This window comes from Hemicordylus capensis, chromosome 2, assembly GCF_027244095.1.
Source record: "Hemicordylus capensis ecotype Gifberg chromosome 2, rHemCap1.1.pri, whole genome shotgun sequence".
Classification (NCBI taxonomy): Eukaryota; Metazoa; Chordata; class Lepidosauria; order Squamata; family Cordylidae; genus Hemicordylus; species Hemicordylus capensis.
In genome coordinates, this window is record NC_069658.1 from 245190176 (window position 1) to 245208011 (window position 17836).

The 17836-nt window shown below is 47.3% G+C and overlaps 1 protein-coding gene across 8 annotated transcripts in view; it reads right to left on the reverse strand.

Moving 5' to 3' along the window:
• Window positions 1-556: 556 nt before the first annotated feature.
• Window positions 557-17836, reverse strand: part of LOC128342695 (zinc finger protein 286A-like) — an 80131-nt gene continuing 62851 nt past the window's right edge. For 4 of the 8 annotated variants that reach the window (XM_053290427.1, XM_053290429.1, XM_053290431.1 and 1 more), the window contains 2 exons: window positions 5870-5995; window positions 557-2314 (listed from right to left, as the gene is read on the reverse strand). In XM_053290427.1, coding sequence (XP_053146402.1) covers window positions 1626-2314; window positions 5870-5990 — 810 coding nt within the window. In that variant the 5' untranslated portion in view covers window positions 5991-5995 and the 3' untranslated portion in view covers window positions 557-1625. Of the gene's footprint in view, window positions 2315-5869; window positions 5996-9791; window positions 9866-10319; window positions 10449-17836 lie in introns of those variants that run through there. The other 4 variants (XM_053290430.1, XM_053290428.1, XM_053290433.1 and 1 more) reach the window with 4 other exon arrangements.

Below are 17836 nucleotides of genomic sequence, written 5' to 3' on the forward strand. Positions count from 1 at the left end.
AGGCAAAGAAAACATCTTGCTTTTTAGCTGAGGAAGAGAACCGACAATCTCTCTCAGCCCAACTGGAGATGCCAGGGAGGGAACTTGGAACTTTCTGCATGCAAGCAGGCAAATTCTCTTCCCAAAGTACCCCCTAAGGGTTAGAGTGCTGGACTAGGACCGGGGAGTCCCGAGTTCAAATCCCCATTCAGCCATGAGACTTGCTGGGTCACTCTGGGCCAGTCACCTCTCTCTCAGCCTAACCTACTTCACAGGGTTGTTGTGAGGAGTAACTTAAGTATGTAGTACACTGCTCTGGGCTCCTTGGATGAAGAGTGGGATATAAATGTTAAACATACAAACAAACGGGAATATCTTACAGTGCTCACATATTAAGATTCAAATGCAAGCCAGGGCAGACCCTGCTTACCAAAGGGGACGATTTATGCTTGCTACCACAAGACCAGCTCTCCTCCCCATCCACAGCTGGAACCACATTTCATTCCTATTACTGTGTAAAATACTTTGAGTTTCTGTTGTTCCTCTTGTTTCAGTTGAGACACTATATAAACCATGCTTTTTTAAAACCCAGAAAATTCACAAAACTTTATTAAGCAAAGCAAACATAGTCTGATAAATAAGCATAGTCTGATAAAAGAAACTAGGTTAACCATCTGAAAAGTAGCAGCTGGTATCTTCATGTACATTTCTGTTGGAACAACAGAAGACTTTGATACATTCCCCTTCCTTCTCAGCCTCTTTCCCCTGTGGATTCAGGTTTCCTTTACAGCACCCTGAGCAGTTTCCCTGTTAATCCAGCCTGATTATCACAGAATACTTTGCTACAATCTGAGCATTGATCAGTTTCCTTGTTACGCAAATGGCCTTTGCTCTAAAAATATTAGCTGGCACCCAGACTCAGGCACTGTGTGCACATCAACTGGCCCTATCCACCCACAGCACAGTACCTCCAGTTGTTGGTGTCTATCTTGTTTCTTTTAAGATTGTGAGCCCTTTGGGGACAGGGAGCCATCTCATTTGTTTATTATTTCTCTGTGTAAACCACCCTGAGCCATTTTTGGAAGGGCAGTATAGAAATCAAATCAATCAATCAATCAATCAATATCATCACTGTATGCACACATTCCCAGGCTAAGTGATGTCTCTACGTCACTCTCTCCTTCCCTCGGAAGCTGCCTCTGTGTCCTAAACACACGTCCCCATGGGTCACACAGCCCTCAGGGATGTGCTTTCACAAGCTACAGAAAGCTATCCCCAGGAAAGCAGGTGGCCATAAAACTCTCCTCCTGTTTAACACGTGTGTTGGTGTAATATTCTGCATGTCAACCATTGGCTGCAGTGTATCTGTCCATAGCAAAAAGCAAGCTTCGTCTATCAGGCTGCTCTCCGTGTTCCCATAAAAGAATCTATGCTGGCAGTTCCATGCAGATGGCAACTAATTAAAAAGGGCCCAGGGCCGTGCAAATGCTTTCCAACGTACAGAAAAGCAAGATACTCAGAGCAGGCATCGTCTGATTTCCTAACTGCACTGTGGTGCTCAGATAGTAATCCTGCATTCTCCAGAATTTCTTGATGTAAAATTGGGTGACGTGCTGCAAACAAACTTCTTTCCAAACAAGCAGCAGTTATGAGGCACCTTCTCCACTGTGTGTTCTCTCATGTTCCTCCAAGCCCAACAGATCAGCAAAGCTCTCGTGACAGTGTGAGCATTTAGAAGTCCGCTTCTCCCAATATGTTCTTTGATGTTCCATCGGGATCGTTCTCTGGCAGGACGAGTGTTCATTCTCTACTCTGTGGATTCTTTTGTGTCTAGCAAGGCTTTCATTGTGTCTGAAACTTTTACCACACACGACACATTTGTACAGTTTCTCCCCTCTGTGGATTCTTTGATGGCTAATATGGCTTTTCCTGAGTTGGAACCTTTGCCCACAGTCCGGGCATCCATATGGTCTTTCCCCTGTGTGAATACTTTGATGGACCATAAGGCTTCCCCTGCGGCTGAATCTTTGGGCACACACTGGGCATTCATATGGTTTCTCAGCTGTGTGGGTCATTCTGTGTCTAATAAGGTGGGACCTGTCCTTAAATGCTCGGCCACATTCCAAGCATTCATATGGTTTTTCCCCTGTGTGGATTCTGAGATGTTTAGTAAGGCCAGAGCGACGAGTGCAGCTTTCCCCACACACTGGGCAAATATATGATCCTGGGCCTAAGTGAATCCTCTGGGGTAAACTAACAGCCGGCTTCTCATGCAGGGCTCCTGCTGGTATTACGTGTGGTTCCCCTTCGTTTTGACTCTCCTGCACAGTACCTGCTGGAATAAAGAGAGAGACTGGATAAGAGTTCAAGGGAGAGCTGGTCTTGTCGTAATAAGCATGAATTGTCTCCTTTGCTAAGCAGGGCCCACTCTGTTTTGCACTTGGATGAAAGAATACATGTAAACACTAAGATATTCCCCTTAGGAGCCGCTCTGGGAAGAGCACCTGCATGCTTGCATGAAGAAAGTTTCCCTCCCTGGCAGCATCTCCAAGATAGGGCTGAGAGAGACTCCTGCCTGCAACCTCGGAGGAGCCGCTGCTGGTCTCTGTAGACAATACTGAGCTAAACCCCTGCTAACTTGGCAAAGAGGCACCTTTTAATGTGGTGATTCTCATTTATTTAGCAGAGGGAGAGTAACTGGCCCTTTCCACCCCCAGCACAGTAGCTCCAGTGACTGTTGCTGGTGTCTACCTTATGTTTCTTTTTAGATTGTGAGCCCTTCAGGGACAGGGATCCATCTTATTTATTTATTATTTATCTGCTCACGTGTTATATAGTCCACTTCTGAACCTTATTCATTCACTGTTCTGTATAATTGTGGTGACTGGGTGGGGAGCAGAATAATTTGCACCTGGCCCTGGGGTTCAGGCCCCCCTGATTAGCTGGGAGCCTTGGAGCTACTGGCTGACTCCACCCTTATGGCACCATCCCTGACCCTGTTTAGAAGAAGCAAGAAACAGTAGGGAGCAGCAGGACTGCAACTTTGCAGGCATGCCCCATTTTTGCACTCCTCTGTCACTGAACCTCCCGGGGCAGAGCCACTATTCAGCGGTAGGGTTCAAAGAACCTGGGCCGCTGGTGAAGAGGGCCATGCGAGATGCCCTGGGTGCAGGACACAAGCACAAAAGCACTCCAGTGGAGCTCCTCTGGCTGCCTGTTTTATTTTCCTTTCCCTCCTTTGCTAGAGGTAGAGGAAAGGAAATAACACAGCCAGTCAGCAAACGCTGGCTGGAAATGATCTCCGGAGAGCTCTCACAACATGCCCCGTTTGTTGGTGACATCATGTGCAAGAAGCATCACTTTTGTGTGCTGTGCGCACACAGCGGGGTGGAACAGAAGACGCTGTTCTTCTGGCTCTGCCAATGGAACCTCTCTCCTCTCTGTGCAGTTGTAATGAAGGCAGACAGAGCCAAGCACCTCCCCACTCCCATTTCCTCCGTCACTGTCCATTCCCATTCGAGAGCTACTCAGGTGCCATGGGCTTGGTGGAGAAGGAAGGACACCTACCTAGTAGCAACCAAGCTGTTCAGCACAATAGAGAGGGCATCAAAGTAGCCCTGTAGTGGCCACCCAACTGTCAGGGATGGTGGAGGGGTGGTGGCAACCAAGCCCCCTTGGGCCTAATGCCAACCTAGCTGCTGGGGGTGGAGGGCCAGTGAGCGTCCTTGAGCACAAGAGCAACCCAACGGTTGAGCATCATTGAGGGACACTGGGTGGTGGTGCTCTGCTGTTACATGTTTGGCTATTTCTATATTAATACATAAGCTTATACTTAGCACAGACTGAACTATAGCATAGATGTCTTTGGGTCAGAGGCTACTTTTAATGGGCAGGTCCATAGATGCTGATGCTACATACATTAGTAGGGTTTTACTATAGGACAAGGAATGGAACAACAGGAGTGTGCAATATCCTGTGGACACGGTTACCAGACAATGGTACCTGTAAACAGGCACATCTATGGCCATAATTCTGGGAAGTAGGCAGGCTGTCAGTGATGTGTAGACTTGATATATTATGAAATGTGTACATGCTGGGGGCACCGTTTATGGAAAGGTTACCACCTGTTGACAGCAAACTGTAGAGGTATAAAATGGATGATGGGATCAAACAAAGCCTTGGAGAACTTGTACCTGAGTTCCTTTCTTGGGGAGGGGTTCTGGGAACAGCTTGCCAAAGCTCAGTCACCACCTGAGATCAATCAGGTGTAGGTTACCAGGACAAACCCAACCTTTTTAATGGAATACTGTGAATAGGCAAGGCCAAGTCTGTTTGAACTGTTCCTCACAAGGAAATGGATTCCATTCCTTTCATTGGCCACTCTTGGACCCCAGCAGTGCTCAGCTGCCAGTGCTCAGCTGCCAGGTAGAGCAAGTGGCAGGGGGCTCTTGTTTTTCACCCAGCAGCAACCAGTTGCTAGACACAGTGGTGAGTGTGGCCACGGGCTCGCACCCAGTGGCAGCCCAGCCATTGTGTGGCTCCCGACATAGGTTTCCCCTTCCCTTCCATCAACTCCCTGGAGCGAGTTCCTTGGTGTGTGGTGAAGGCTGATCTCCAGGTTATGGACTTTCCCACTCTAGGCATCTATATATTTAATTCTCTAAGGCATATCAGTGGCCAATCCCATGTGTGGCAGCTCCCGCGAAAGTCTGGAGAGCTGCCATATAGGCTAGCCACAGGACGGGTGGGAATGGGGAAATGGAGGCAATGGCAGTGGCTGGCTGGCTGGCCAGCCGGAGGAGGGGTAGTGCAAAGAAAATGGTGGCAGTGGCAGGCAGGGCCGTACCTAGTGGGGGTGTGGGGCTGGAGGCGAATCAGCATGTGCAGGGCCTCCTTAACATTCCACATAATTACAGAATCATACTGATTGATGACATACTGTGCAATAGTGTGAGTGAGGTTTTTGGACATGTCCAACCAGTTTAGACATATAATGCATTTCTAAAGAAATAAAAATAAGAAGCACAGCACATGCTTCACAGATCTCAGACCTGAGTTGCAAATCAACTTGAGCATAGTGCATTCATAAACAAACTATATATTGTTTGTCCAAGAGATTATTGTAATTTTCTGCCATGAAATAAGCCACTTAAAGGACAATTTGGATGGGTTTTTTAAAAACAACAATTTGTCTAATCCACTTCAATTTAAATATACGTATTCCTCCCACCCTGCCCTACATCTCTGCTCAATACTAAAGCCCTATGGCAAGCCAATCCCTAAATATTCAAGGGTGGTGGGAGATAACCACAAAAAGGAAATCACATCGTACTTCCATTACGAAGGCTGGGCTGGGCAGGGCAGAGGGCCTGCAGAGAGCTCTGGTGCTGGACACTGTCGGCCTGCCTTCTGCTTTCCTGAGTTTAAGGCAGGCTTGCATGGAGGCCTCTCTGGAAGCCCCACCGAACCAGCAAACAGCTGAGAGGTGGGAGAGGCAGAGTTCTAGCCGTTTGTCTATTAGCCTTTTAAGCTGCACACAGATTCAAAACATCGGCTCCAGCTGGGCTGTGGGGAAAGATAAGTGGCTGGGACTGGGGAAGAGAGGAGTGCAGGCTGCACTGCAGTGTGCCCAGGGCTGGGACTGCGCCAGTACGGGGCATGGGGCAATTGCCCCAGTTGCCCCACCCTAAGGATAGTCCTGGCGACAGGAGGAAGGAGGTGGTAAGGAGAGATGGGGACGGAGGAAGAAGGAGGTGGCAGTGGGCAGGCAACAAAACGGCAACGGGGGGGCGGCAAGCGTATGGCAACAGCTGACAAACTAGAGGCGCAGATGCTGTGCACCTGGCCCAGCTAGTTTCTATTATTTCTCTTCTTTGCGGAGGCTCCTGACCTTGAGGAAGGTTCCTAGCCAAGGCGACATGATCTGCTTCTTCTGGCAAGACTTCATCTATTACGGCCGATTCTGTTGGTGATAATGGAAGTAATTGCTCTCCACTTGCATTATTCTGCATATCACCTTTGGGAATAAAGAGAGAAATGCAATAAGAGTGCAAATGAGTGGAAGAGAGCCTCAGATCGGCCCCTCCAAAGTGATCCTGGAAATTTGGTCAGATGGGGTCTCAGAGGCTACTGGATTCCAGTTACAGTCAGTTAGGTTCCCAGAGTACAGCCATAGGTAGAGACCAGTATTTCCAACCTTTCTCATCACAAGCCATACATAAATTGGGGGAAATTGGGGAACACTGCTCCACAACATATACTCCCCCCCCCAGTGCTAATGGCACTACACAACACTTTTAAGTTTACTTTTTGCTTGCTTCCACCTCTTTAGTCTCATGCAGTCCATATTTTTATTCATAGCTATGCTTTGTATCCCTCTTGGAGCTGCCCTGCCCTGTAATGCAGCAAGGAGGACACGTCCCTCCTGGAGAAGAAGGGAGCAAATCAACTTCACGATTGAAATGCCCAGTTGTGCAGCAGACTCAGAGCAAGCTAGTGCAGCACACCAGCCAGTGTCCAGCAGCACACCTGTTGGGAAATGCCGATATAGTCAAAAATCTCATCCTCGCCAGAGGACCAATCCAACCTGGACAGCTGGAAGCACCCTGTGATTTGTTCTCCTGTAGTGTAGCTGTTTAGTTCATTATGAGATTTTGTACTGATTATGTATTGATCCAGATTTCCAAAAAGATTCTACCAACCTGGATGAGAAACCAGTACTCAGTTTAGTAAGGCTAGAGACAGGTACGGGCCAACTAGAGGAAGAAGGTGCTCCCTTTCCATTCAGTCAGAGATCAAAGGCGCGATCTATTGTTGGAGCTTCCTGCCGCTTTGGAAAGGAATTTTTTGTGCTATAACATCAGCATTCATACATCCAGAACTGGACTGAGCACCTTTGTGTCTCCTTCCATTTAAACTTTCCCTTCTGCACTAGACAAAAACCACTTTTCAAGATACAATTCCTGATATCATCCAAGAATCAAAACCCTGCAATCCAGGGTCAGCCCTTCCATGAAGCAAAACAGGAGCCTCAACCTTCAGATGGGGGCACCAGTGAGACACCAATATACCCACCTGCACCTCAATTTAAAAAAAAAAATCAAAGAAAGGGAGGAAGGTTTAAAAGTGGCCATTGTATTTGGTTCCCAGATTCAGGCACAGATGTTGCCAAAACAGCTTGTTTTGGGGCTTCAAACAGCACCCTTCTATGTGATTTGGAGCTGTGGGATCACAGCCTCCATTTTGGACACCGGAGCTAACAGGATCATGAACTCTGCACATGCCTATATTTGGCAAACAATGCCATCTGGTCACTCAGCACAAGCAAAACATGGGGCAATGCTGCCCAAGGTCATAACCACCAAGGACTGCAGGGGGTCAGCCCCCAAAAATCTCTCATTGTCCAACAGACAAAGAGAAGGGAAAGCTAGCAAGTAAACCTCAAGTCAAATGCACTCTAAAAAGGGAAATTAGCTTCGCTAATCTTCTCCGCAGTAGCTCAGATAAGTTTGTCACATTCCAACCCCATCATCTATAGCACTAGCTGGCAAGGACTAAGTCCTTAAAGTTCAAGAGGAACACATGTCTGTACCTGGAAGCGATGTCTCGCTTCTCAGATAAGCTCAGGATCACACCCACCACTGACCAATTCATGTAACCATTAATTTCATTGTTCCACATGCCTTTCAGCCCTTCAGCAAGGGGATGTGAGTTGTGCATTCCCCCAGGGCATGCATTTGTACTTCTGATCCAAGCACATGGTCAGAAGAGAAGAACCTGTCTCAGAATCTGTATTGGAACCAGACGAAGGCGTTGCATGGAAATACACTGACACCATACTGGTTCTCAAACTTGCGAGTTGTAACTCTGCACCACTTGCCCCCTCTCTTTCCTGTCCTGTTTTGTCCCTGCAAGGAAATCCACTTGTGTGTAAGGACATATACAAGACTGGCTTGGCCTGTTTGGTTTGAATTTGAACCAGCATCAAACCAGGGTGGGTAGGTACAGTTTTGGTTTTGCTTGGGGGAAAAACCCCACCCGGTTCGGTTCAAATTTGAACCCAATTTGAACCAGTTCTAGAAGGTTCTACATAGGGTATAATGGGGACTCAAACCAACCCATTATTCCCTATTAGAAGAACCTAGGACCACCAAACCTGGGTGGGTGGCAGGCACCCAGAGGTGTCAAATACCACCCAAACCCCAAAGCAATCAGACACTCCTGTGGTAGTTAATGATTTTTTTTGGAGATTTTCCCAATTTTTGCATTTCTTCCATAGAGGATAATGGGCATTTGAAGCAGCCCCATTTGGGGGCACAGCAGGTTTGGGGGCACAGCAGGTTGTGCCACAACTCCCTCCAGTCAGCCTGAAGTCGGTGAGGTTTATGGGGGTTTTTCTGGGAATTTTTCAGTTTCTGGCCTCTTAACAGTCTATCAGAGTGGATTCTCTGGTGTGCATGTGCATGTGCGAAATTCTTCATATTAGGGATTCATTGAAAGAACTCATACAGCAACAGAATCCAGTTTGGTTTACTTGTGCATCCATTTACAAGCTGCCCGTCCCTTTAAGCCTCATTAGCTACTTCCCTTCCCACTTTAAACCTGCAGTTTGGTCCTTTCTCCAGTGAGCCTTAAACTGATTCCTTGACAATTCATACCTCAAGCTAAAACTCCTCCAAGTGAGATTCTTAGTAATACTGCTAGATAAGATTGTATTGCCTGCCTAACCTATTCTTATTTTCCTGTACCCCAATTTATCCCTAAATAATTCTCATTATATCAAGACCAAACATTGCTCAAATCAATACTGTGGCAGACTGTTCCCCTGGAGTCAAGCCAACTCCTCACAATGGCCCAAAACCTTAGTCAAGCACTGCGAAACAGTCCCAATAGCACAGAGAGATCCTGAGCAGCTACTCCTGCAGGTTTACCCCTGCTGAAACAAGGCTCATAGGAGATTCATGTACACCTCTATGAGGTGTACCTTCCCCCTCACATCCTCCCAAGTCTAGAAGGTTCCAGGATTAGAGAAACATTTCCCTCAGTGCTTGAGCACAAGGAACATTTCTTTCATCTCCACAAGGACTGCTGCCCAAAAGGTAAACTTGAACGGGTAAGGACTCTCCTCCCACATTTATAGGACTGTTCTGAAGAGCTGCTTCTCCTATGGGTGAGGAGCATTAAGGTTAAAGGAAGCAATTCCCCAGAGGGATTGGTGTGGTTTTCCTCCTGAGTGAATGCTCTTAGCCATGTTGGCTGACATCCAGACGAAGTTACTGAATACTACTACTCAGGAGTAATGTAATATAAAAAACCACCCCATTTATTTTGAAGATGCTGAGGAGCCTGTAAGCTTCCTCAGTGGAACGTCAGAACATTCCCTGACTTTCCCAAGTGGTTGACCCAGAGGTGCTCTTCCCCCGAGACTTCTGAGCAGATGTCCAGGTGCTCACACACCCTCTGGGCTCTCCCCAAATCCTCTTTATTTTGTCCCGGGATGTATGGTCACCACACTGCCCACCCATGCTGTACCTGGCAGCCGAGCATGACCTCTGCTTAAGATACTGAAGGGTGGGGGGGGGGGAGGGGAGATATGTGGGATGGGGATATGTTAAGTTGCAGATGGAAATGTTTCTGTTAATGCATATTTGCACAAGTATATCATTTTAACATTCTTGTGAGTGTAGTTGCCATTTCTGCTCTCAAGAACCCACGTATTAGAAATACTGCAGGTGTCACAGTCTATGGGCAGACGTTGGGGTGGGTGGGGCAGGTTTCCCATAGCATTAGGTCCAGGACTGACCTCCTTGTTGTCCTCTTGCTGCTTGCTTTCTGTGCACAGCTGCCTTTGTCATGGAGTCTAGGAGACTCTCACATCCAAATCCAGCTGTAACAGCAGAGAGATATTAGGGCAGAACGAGAGTTCTAGGAGAAAGTGAAGAGTTGCAATGCAACATAAACCTTGCAATGAAAAATCCTCAAGCCTCTTTGGAGAGATACCCCTCCCCTCCGCCACACACATGTTGTTAGAAGCCCCATGAGAGTTGAGATTTCCCTCATAATGTTTTGGAGGATTCGTGATAGCAGGTTGCACAAACAAACATAAATCCCCAAACCATTGTGGTTTTTTCTGCTTCTGGCCTAGGAAGAAGGGTAGTGATTTGGTAGGCCACATCTAATCTAAGGTGACCTCATAAAGTTTTCCTCTTGAAATACTTAACTAAATGAAGCTGAGAAACCCAAAGACCTGTTCCCATCAAAATAAGATAGAGCAGACTTCATGAGGTCTCATTGAGATTGCTGGGAATCCCTGGGGCTAAAAGCCTATACTCTTCACCTACCTCTTCAACTGCTTACTCTGTGCCTTGAAAAAAGACAATAGAAGAGAAGAAGCACAGGACAGGAAGATTTACACACCAGAGCTCTTACTTTTTCAAGGTCCAGAGAAACTGAGCAGGGAAGCTTTTCCTGCCTTTTATCTTCATGAGAAGAAAAGCTTCACCTGACCTGCTTAAGTACTTCTCTCTGCCCATTGATCAAGGAGGCACCTGTTAAAATTAGTGGTTCACTTCTGTTTAGCAGGGAGAAAGTAACTGTCCTTATTCAGTCTAGCACAGTGTCTCTTGCTGATGTCTCCTGTTAAGTTTGTTTTTCAGCTAGCAAGAGCCATAAGAACCAATTACACTAGTAACCAGGCATAAAGCTACCTTTGATTTATTTAAATTTTATTTGATTTATATACTGCCCTTCCAAAAATGTCTCAGGGCAGTTTACATTTAAAAAAAAAAAACTTATATTATGCAATCTGCATTAAAAAAAATGAATGGAACCTCAGAACCACTGATTCCTGATGAGGCATGTTTAAGAGAAAGGTATTAATATAACCTGTGAAGAGTTTGTCAGATTTATTTTCAAAATGCCACACCTCATAGATTTTCACAACGGTATACCCCCTGGCCATAGCCTCCATCAGTTCGACTGTACACCATGTTCCAGTAAGGGACTGCTGCTCATTAGTGTGTGCACATTCTTCCAACTGTTTAGTAGTTGCACAGGTCATGCATAGAGGGAACATGAGTTTTCCGCCTACCTTAGCACAGCCTTGGCAAGTGTTTCTCCTGACAATGGGGCTCCCTGGGGTGTTTTCAAAACTGAATGAGTGGCTCCACTGTCCACCAAAAGAGAATGCTGTCCATAACCCACTACCATTGAGACAAGGGGTTCTTGTGGGTCTAAATCTATTTCCTGCTGTATAGATGCAGCCCCGTCTGTCCGATTGCAGAAAACCTTGATCTTGTGCATAAGTTCCTTGATACATACAGGGCTCTGGGGCTTGTGGCCAAGAATTTTGCTGCTGATTTTGCTGAGTTTGGTCCCTTTGTGGCTGCCAAGGCTGTGCTAAGGGAGATAGGGTTCCTGATGGTCCCCCTTTCCAGTTTCCTCTTCCTCCCTGTCTTCTAGGGGTAGGTCCTTGTTCAAACTGATTTGGGCATTCTCTCTCCCAGTGTCCAGTTCCCCCACACTTAAAGCACTGTCCTTGTCCTGGTTGAGAGTTAAGAATTCTCCTGTTGCCTTGTCCCCTATTAAATCCTCTTCCTCTGTCCTCTACGCTCATTCACATACATAACCTTCGCCTTCTGCCTTGCGTCTGCCGTCTCCTCTCTCTGTGTATGGGTAGTATATGCCGTGTTCATCAATTGCCCCACTGGCACCTGTAATCCACCTTCTAACTTCTGCAATTTTCATCTAACATCTGGGGCACTCTGACTCACAAAAGCCATCTTCAAAACATATTCCCCTTCTGGAGTCTCCAAATCCAAATTGGTATATTGTCTGAACCCCTTCTCCAATCTATCAAAAAATTCTCCAGGGTTTTCCGTGGGTCCTTGCATGATCTGGTGTACCCTTGCCATATTGATGGCCCTTGGCACACATGTCTTCAAAGCCTCTAACACTATCTCCTGATGCTTTGACAGAAGAGTACGTGCACCTTGTACCCTAGTATCCCAATCAGGATTAGCCTGGGGCCAAATCGCCCGTGCCTCATCTTCATTCCCCTTGGTGGCTTTCTTAGCCAGCTTCCAGCCCTTCTCCTCCAACAGATGACGCTCCTCTGTTGTGAGCAAACTACGGCCCATCTGGCGAATATCAGACCAAGTAGGTCTATGAGTTTCAAAAACAGACTCCCACAGGCCATACATCTTACTAGGATCCTCTCTCTCAGTGAGGGAGTATTCTGTCTCCAATTTAAGAGATCAGCCGAGGTAAAGGGGACATAGACCAAAGTCTTTTCTCCGTTCTTCAACAAAGCTTCACGGAGGGGGGCTAAAATGGTTGGGCTTGAGTCTTCCTCATTAATCTGTTCCCTCTCCTGAAAGAGGACTATTTATTCCTCCTCTAAACTTGCCTCGGGAATGTCCACATGTTCGGGACTAGCTGCTCCTGCTGATAGTGGCAACCCCACAGCTCCGATGCCTGCTCCCCCTGTTGGCAACTGCAACCTATCCCCTCCCCCATCCTCTGAACGCAACTGGGTGTTAAGGATCAAACTGGGGTCGACACGGAGCCGGGACTGTCGAACAGGTTGAGGCACTCTCTCTCTCGGGGGACGTGAAGCACTAGGTATAGTGGATATAGGCTCTTCAGGGCATGGATGTACATAAGGATGTGGTTGGGACCGAGACCTTCCAACTGCAATCCTAGCAGCCTTATACAGTCCACAGGACTTTAATAGTTCATCACTGGACCATAAGTCCATAAAAACCTGAGCATATTGATGCTCCTCATATTTCCCCACACAAGTACAAAAGAGCAACAGTTGCAATATGGTTTGATAATCAAGGGAACCTTGAGCTTGCCATTTCATTTGGCCTTCTAATTCATAATATGGCCAACAATTCTGACAATAATTAACCATCTTCTTCTTCCTAAGGGGAAGATTCTTCTTCCTAAGGGAATCACCCCCCGTTAACACTTGCCAGTGTTTCAAAACACATTCCAGTGGAGTACAACCCCCAGAAGCCTTTCTTTGGCTTTTCCCCATTGTCCCTTTGGCCTTGAGGACTCAAACCCCAAGTCTCACACACACTATCACAAGCGCTCAGGCGTCTGTGCCGACGCCTCTTATACATCAGGGTCACCAAGCTATAGACCCACCTTCTTTCACTCACAGGGACTTTAACCCCAACCTAATCGACAATCAGCAATGGCTACTCACCAAGGAAACGTTTCACTGCTAAGGGACTCAAACCCGTCCTGCCGGCCGGACTACACCTGTTGATCTGCCTCTCTGGACTCCTTCACTTGTGGTGGCCACTTGGGGGCTGCTGCACCTGTGAAAAAGGACCCGGGAAACTTCCCGGCAGCTGGCTTGCCTCTTCACCCAGCGAGAGCCCCGGAGGGGACACACCGCCCAGTGGGGTCCTTAATTTTACCCCAAATTCGAGACACGGCACCACTTGATGTATTATGGTAGACTTGACCCAGTAGGGGAGATTCTTTTCTGGGCAGATGGAGTCCAATAACCAGCCCAGATGAGAGGACTTAAAGATCAAAGCTTTTAATCTGCCTTAAGAACAGAGGTGTTACTTTGGCTTTAGCTCAAAGCAAGACAAAAAAATATTCAAACATCCATACCCTTATACAAGACAAATGCAAAAGTCATCCTCACAAGGAAACAGCATATTGATGCCAAGGTGCCTAACCAAGGCCAGAAAACAAACTCTAAACACGTATGCAGGCAGACTGCCAACATCTTCCTAGTCATATCAACCCCTTCTACATATCAGCTTCAGTACATTCCATAGACGGTCGCAGTAACCTATGGGGGATGGAAAACTACTAGAGAAACATAGTTTTGACAGTGCTTTGCACTGACAAGCAAAGAAACATCTCTTGCAGAGAACCATTATTTCAAACTAATTCAGGCTGTGCAATTCTATGCATTTCTAATTTACTATACATCAGGTACAGGCTGGTAAAATCCCTATAATGGATCTGTTCATCTCTCTTTGCTTTGTAATATAAGCTAACACAGCTGGTCCTACCCCCAAATAATGCATCCCTGGCCTGCACAGGCTCTGGAAACTGCTGCTCTGCCAGGAAACTCTGCACTTCTTCAGAGGTTCTTAAGATTTTTCCCCACTCATGCTCCCATATAGATCTGACTTCAAAACCCATCTTCTTTAGTACAGCTGCTTTTCTTTCTGTACCATTGTGAAGAAATTCATATGTTTTGGCCAGCAGGGGGTGTTGGGTCTGTGAATCATAACACTGGGGACAGCCATGCCAAAAGCAGCCATTAAACTCAAAGGCTCTCTTCTTACCATCTATGACAGAATAGCCATTGAGATAATACTCTTTGGCTTCATCTTCAACATGACTTAAGGTTTCTGGGGATTGCAACTTTAAATTCCCCGCCCTTCAAAGCATGCTGAATATCTGTCTTTTCTTTCTGCTCTATGTATGCCAACCACTGAATAGATGGTGTGGAAAATCTTTTACACTCTCTGGAGGGAGAGAAAGGGGAATAGATGCTTTCAGGCAGCAAACGCTGCCTGAAATAAACAGCAAGTGCTCACAGGGGGTGGGGCACCTCTCTGGACCACAGGTGGGGTGGGGGCGGGGCATGGTAGGCACTTTGCACCCCCTGCAATGGCACCCAAGGCACATGCCCTGCCTGCCCCACCCTCGTTACGCCCCTGAGCACATGAAGCCACTTAGCTGGAGCAAGAAGGAAGGAACAGCAAGCAGGACACAGATCTGAAGGTCCCTTTCTGAGGATAAAGACTCTTTCACTTTGAGCTCTTACTAGGCCAAACCTGCAAAAGGTGGAATGGATAGCTTCAATCTTATACAGCAAATGGCTTCTTCCTCCCAGTCCTCACCTAGCTGGGTATTTGCTCAATTCTCCTTCCCCCTCACTTTGCACAGATTCAAATTCAGCTGTGGTAGGTCTGCTGGAAACGCCAGTCCAGAAACTTCCTGTAGGCTGAAACCCTGATCTCAAAAGATCTTCCAAAAAGTGACCCAAGGTTTGCGACCCCAAACCATAATCTGAAGCTTTTGTTTGTAGAAAGTTTTGCTGCCCAAACCTCAGATTTGAAGATGGCATCATGTCACAGGAATTCTGCCACTGCTGTAACCTGGGAGTTTTTCACACCCAGCTTTTAGTTTGCATCTCCTCCAGAAAGGAGGGTGTGAATTCACTTATTGGCCAAATTTACCCCCATGTCCCGGCAAGCTGTCAGGAATCACTTCACACACAATTCAGGTTTTTCATTGTCTGTTAGAGTGTAACCCAGTTTATAGCCAGGATTTTAAAATCCACTTTTTGTAGTGGTTTTTTAGGGCAAATTTGAACTCTCAGTAAAGCCTGCTGTCTGGGAAAGCTCCTGGGTTTTGTGCTGTGCCTGCTCCCAAAACCATAGAGAGGGTGGCTCACACAAGCCCAAACACAGAGTATCTGGTCTATGCCTGCCTCTCTGGTCACCTCTCAGATCAGTTGCCCTGTGCCCCAGAGTTTCTGCATTCCTCCTGCTGTTGCCTGGCAACAAGGAGGCTGCATTGCTGCATCCCCAGTTACAATGCATGTAAAGGGAGGTACTCACATGGGGGGGCACTTTCCACTGCATCTTCTGTCATCGTCCCCCGCCCTTTCTCAATCTGGACAAAAATGAGATGGGATGACAAGATGGGCACAGTGGAAGAGGTGTCCACAAAGCAAGGCTGCAGAAGTATTTGCACAAGCACATGGAGTCCAGTGACACCAGGAACCAGGCAGCTCAGTTGTTCCACCAAAACTGATTATACACAGGTGTGGAGGGAGGCCAGTGGTGGCCCAGATTCTGCTGCTGCCGTGGCCCCTATAGCCCTGCCTCCTGCAGTCTTATGAAAAGAACTGTGCATCTGTAGCATAATTCAATCCAGTCACAGGAGAGATTCTTCCCGTGTGATAAGGATGGATAATGCTCCAGAATGGACCACTCTCTCATGAGAGTGAAAGGCCATGGAGACACACATGCGGGCCAGAGGGCTGTTGCCACCCAGCCACTTGATTTATTATTTATTTATTTGATTTGTATACTGCCCTTCCAAAAAGGCTCAGGGCGGTTTACAATTAAAACACACCACTAAAAGAGTATACCCACAAGTCCTGGGCAAGGGTACCCCAGCAGCAACACCTTTCCCAGTCACAGTGACTGGCAGACAGCTGGAGTCAAAGTGTTCCCTCTGGCACTCTGATCGCCCCATAGCAGGGGCATAACTAGAATAGGGCAAGGGGAGACAGTTGTCTGGGGGCCCACTGCCTTGGGTCCCCCCCACAGAGGCAAGTCACATGACTGACTAACCCAGCCACGCACCCGCCTGGGCTTCCTCCAGTTGTATTCATCCTCTGAAATTGATGTGAATGTTAAGACCTGGAGCTACCAGAACAGCACGTCTTTCTCTAATACTATTAAATGACTTGCATCGTCCACAATTTACAAAACCTTTAAAAAAAAATTAGGATGATGTCCTATTGTGGCACATAGGTGTGTGTGTATATATATAACTATGCTTTTTGTTACCGCTATTCAGCCTCATTTAAGATTTCTTTACTTCATGAACTGAGCTTCATTGGGGGGGGGCCATTTTAAAATCTTGTCTCTGGGCCCACTACGACCTTGCTACGCCCCTACCCCATAGCACATATGAATGTTTTTCTTTGCCCACCACACTCACACAGCTTGGCAGAGATTACTGATAACAGCAGCTCCTGTGGCAGCTGATCTACATATGCAGCAATCTCCCAACCCGAGAATTTTGGACGTGTATTAGGAGATATCCCTGATGCCACCCAGCTCTGCCCACCCGGGAGGTCCTGGACACACAGAGTGGCCCAGAACCCTCGGGAGTCTATAAAGGGTGAATGGAGAAGACAAGGTGTGGAGTATGAGTTAAACAGAGATACTGGGCGGGGGGGGGGGGGGACATCAGCAGGGCGCCCTATAGTTGGATGGGCTATCTCATGAGAGCACAGTCCCATGGAGACCAGGAACTGATGGAGCCTCTGGTTCTCCCCAGGGTTCTGGCCCTCTCGTGAGAGAACGAATCCTCTGCAGGCAAGCCTGGACTGCTTGGCCCAGGTCTACAAGTAACAGCAGGAGAGAGGGCATGCCCTCAATTCCTGCTGTAGGCTTCCAGTGGCATCTGGCGGGCCACTGTGTGAAACAGGATGCTGGACTAGATGGGCCTTGGGCCTGATCCAGCAGGGCTGTTCTTATGTTCTTAAGAGCATCCTTCATCATGGTGGACCACACCCAAGGATCCTTTGCCTGCCCTCATATACATATTTCCTCCTAGGAAGACATCATGATCCCTTCCCCGGTGTAACAGAAAACTAGCACCCCTCTGCATCCCCCGATGCCAGTAGTTCTGCTTGGGCAAGACTGCATGACTGCCAGGCCCTTGCAAGGGCTGTGGTGCAAGTGGTTTGAGGAAGGGGTTTAAATACCCTTTCTTGCCCAAGGGTGATGGACCAATGCCAAAATGGCACGTTTGCACTCAACACACATCCCTACTGATGTGCTGATGTCTTGCCCACAGTCTGGCAAAATGAGCATCCTGCAGCTTGCTGGGATTTGGCATCTAACAGCCTTGACCTGTTAACGTAGCTCCTCATGCCTCTAGTGGTCAAAAGGAGTCACTGTGGTGCTAAGAGTCAATGCTGTAGAATTCTCACTTCAAACATTCCTTCTCATCACTTGAGCACTGATCAACAACTCCCATCATATTTTGCAATGCTAGAAAATGATCTCTTGGCAATGGTTTTCTTAGCACATCCACTAACATCTTCTCTGTTGGACAGTATTTTAAC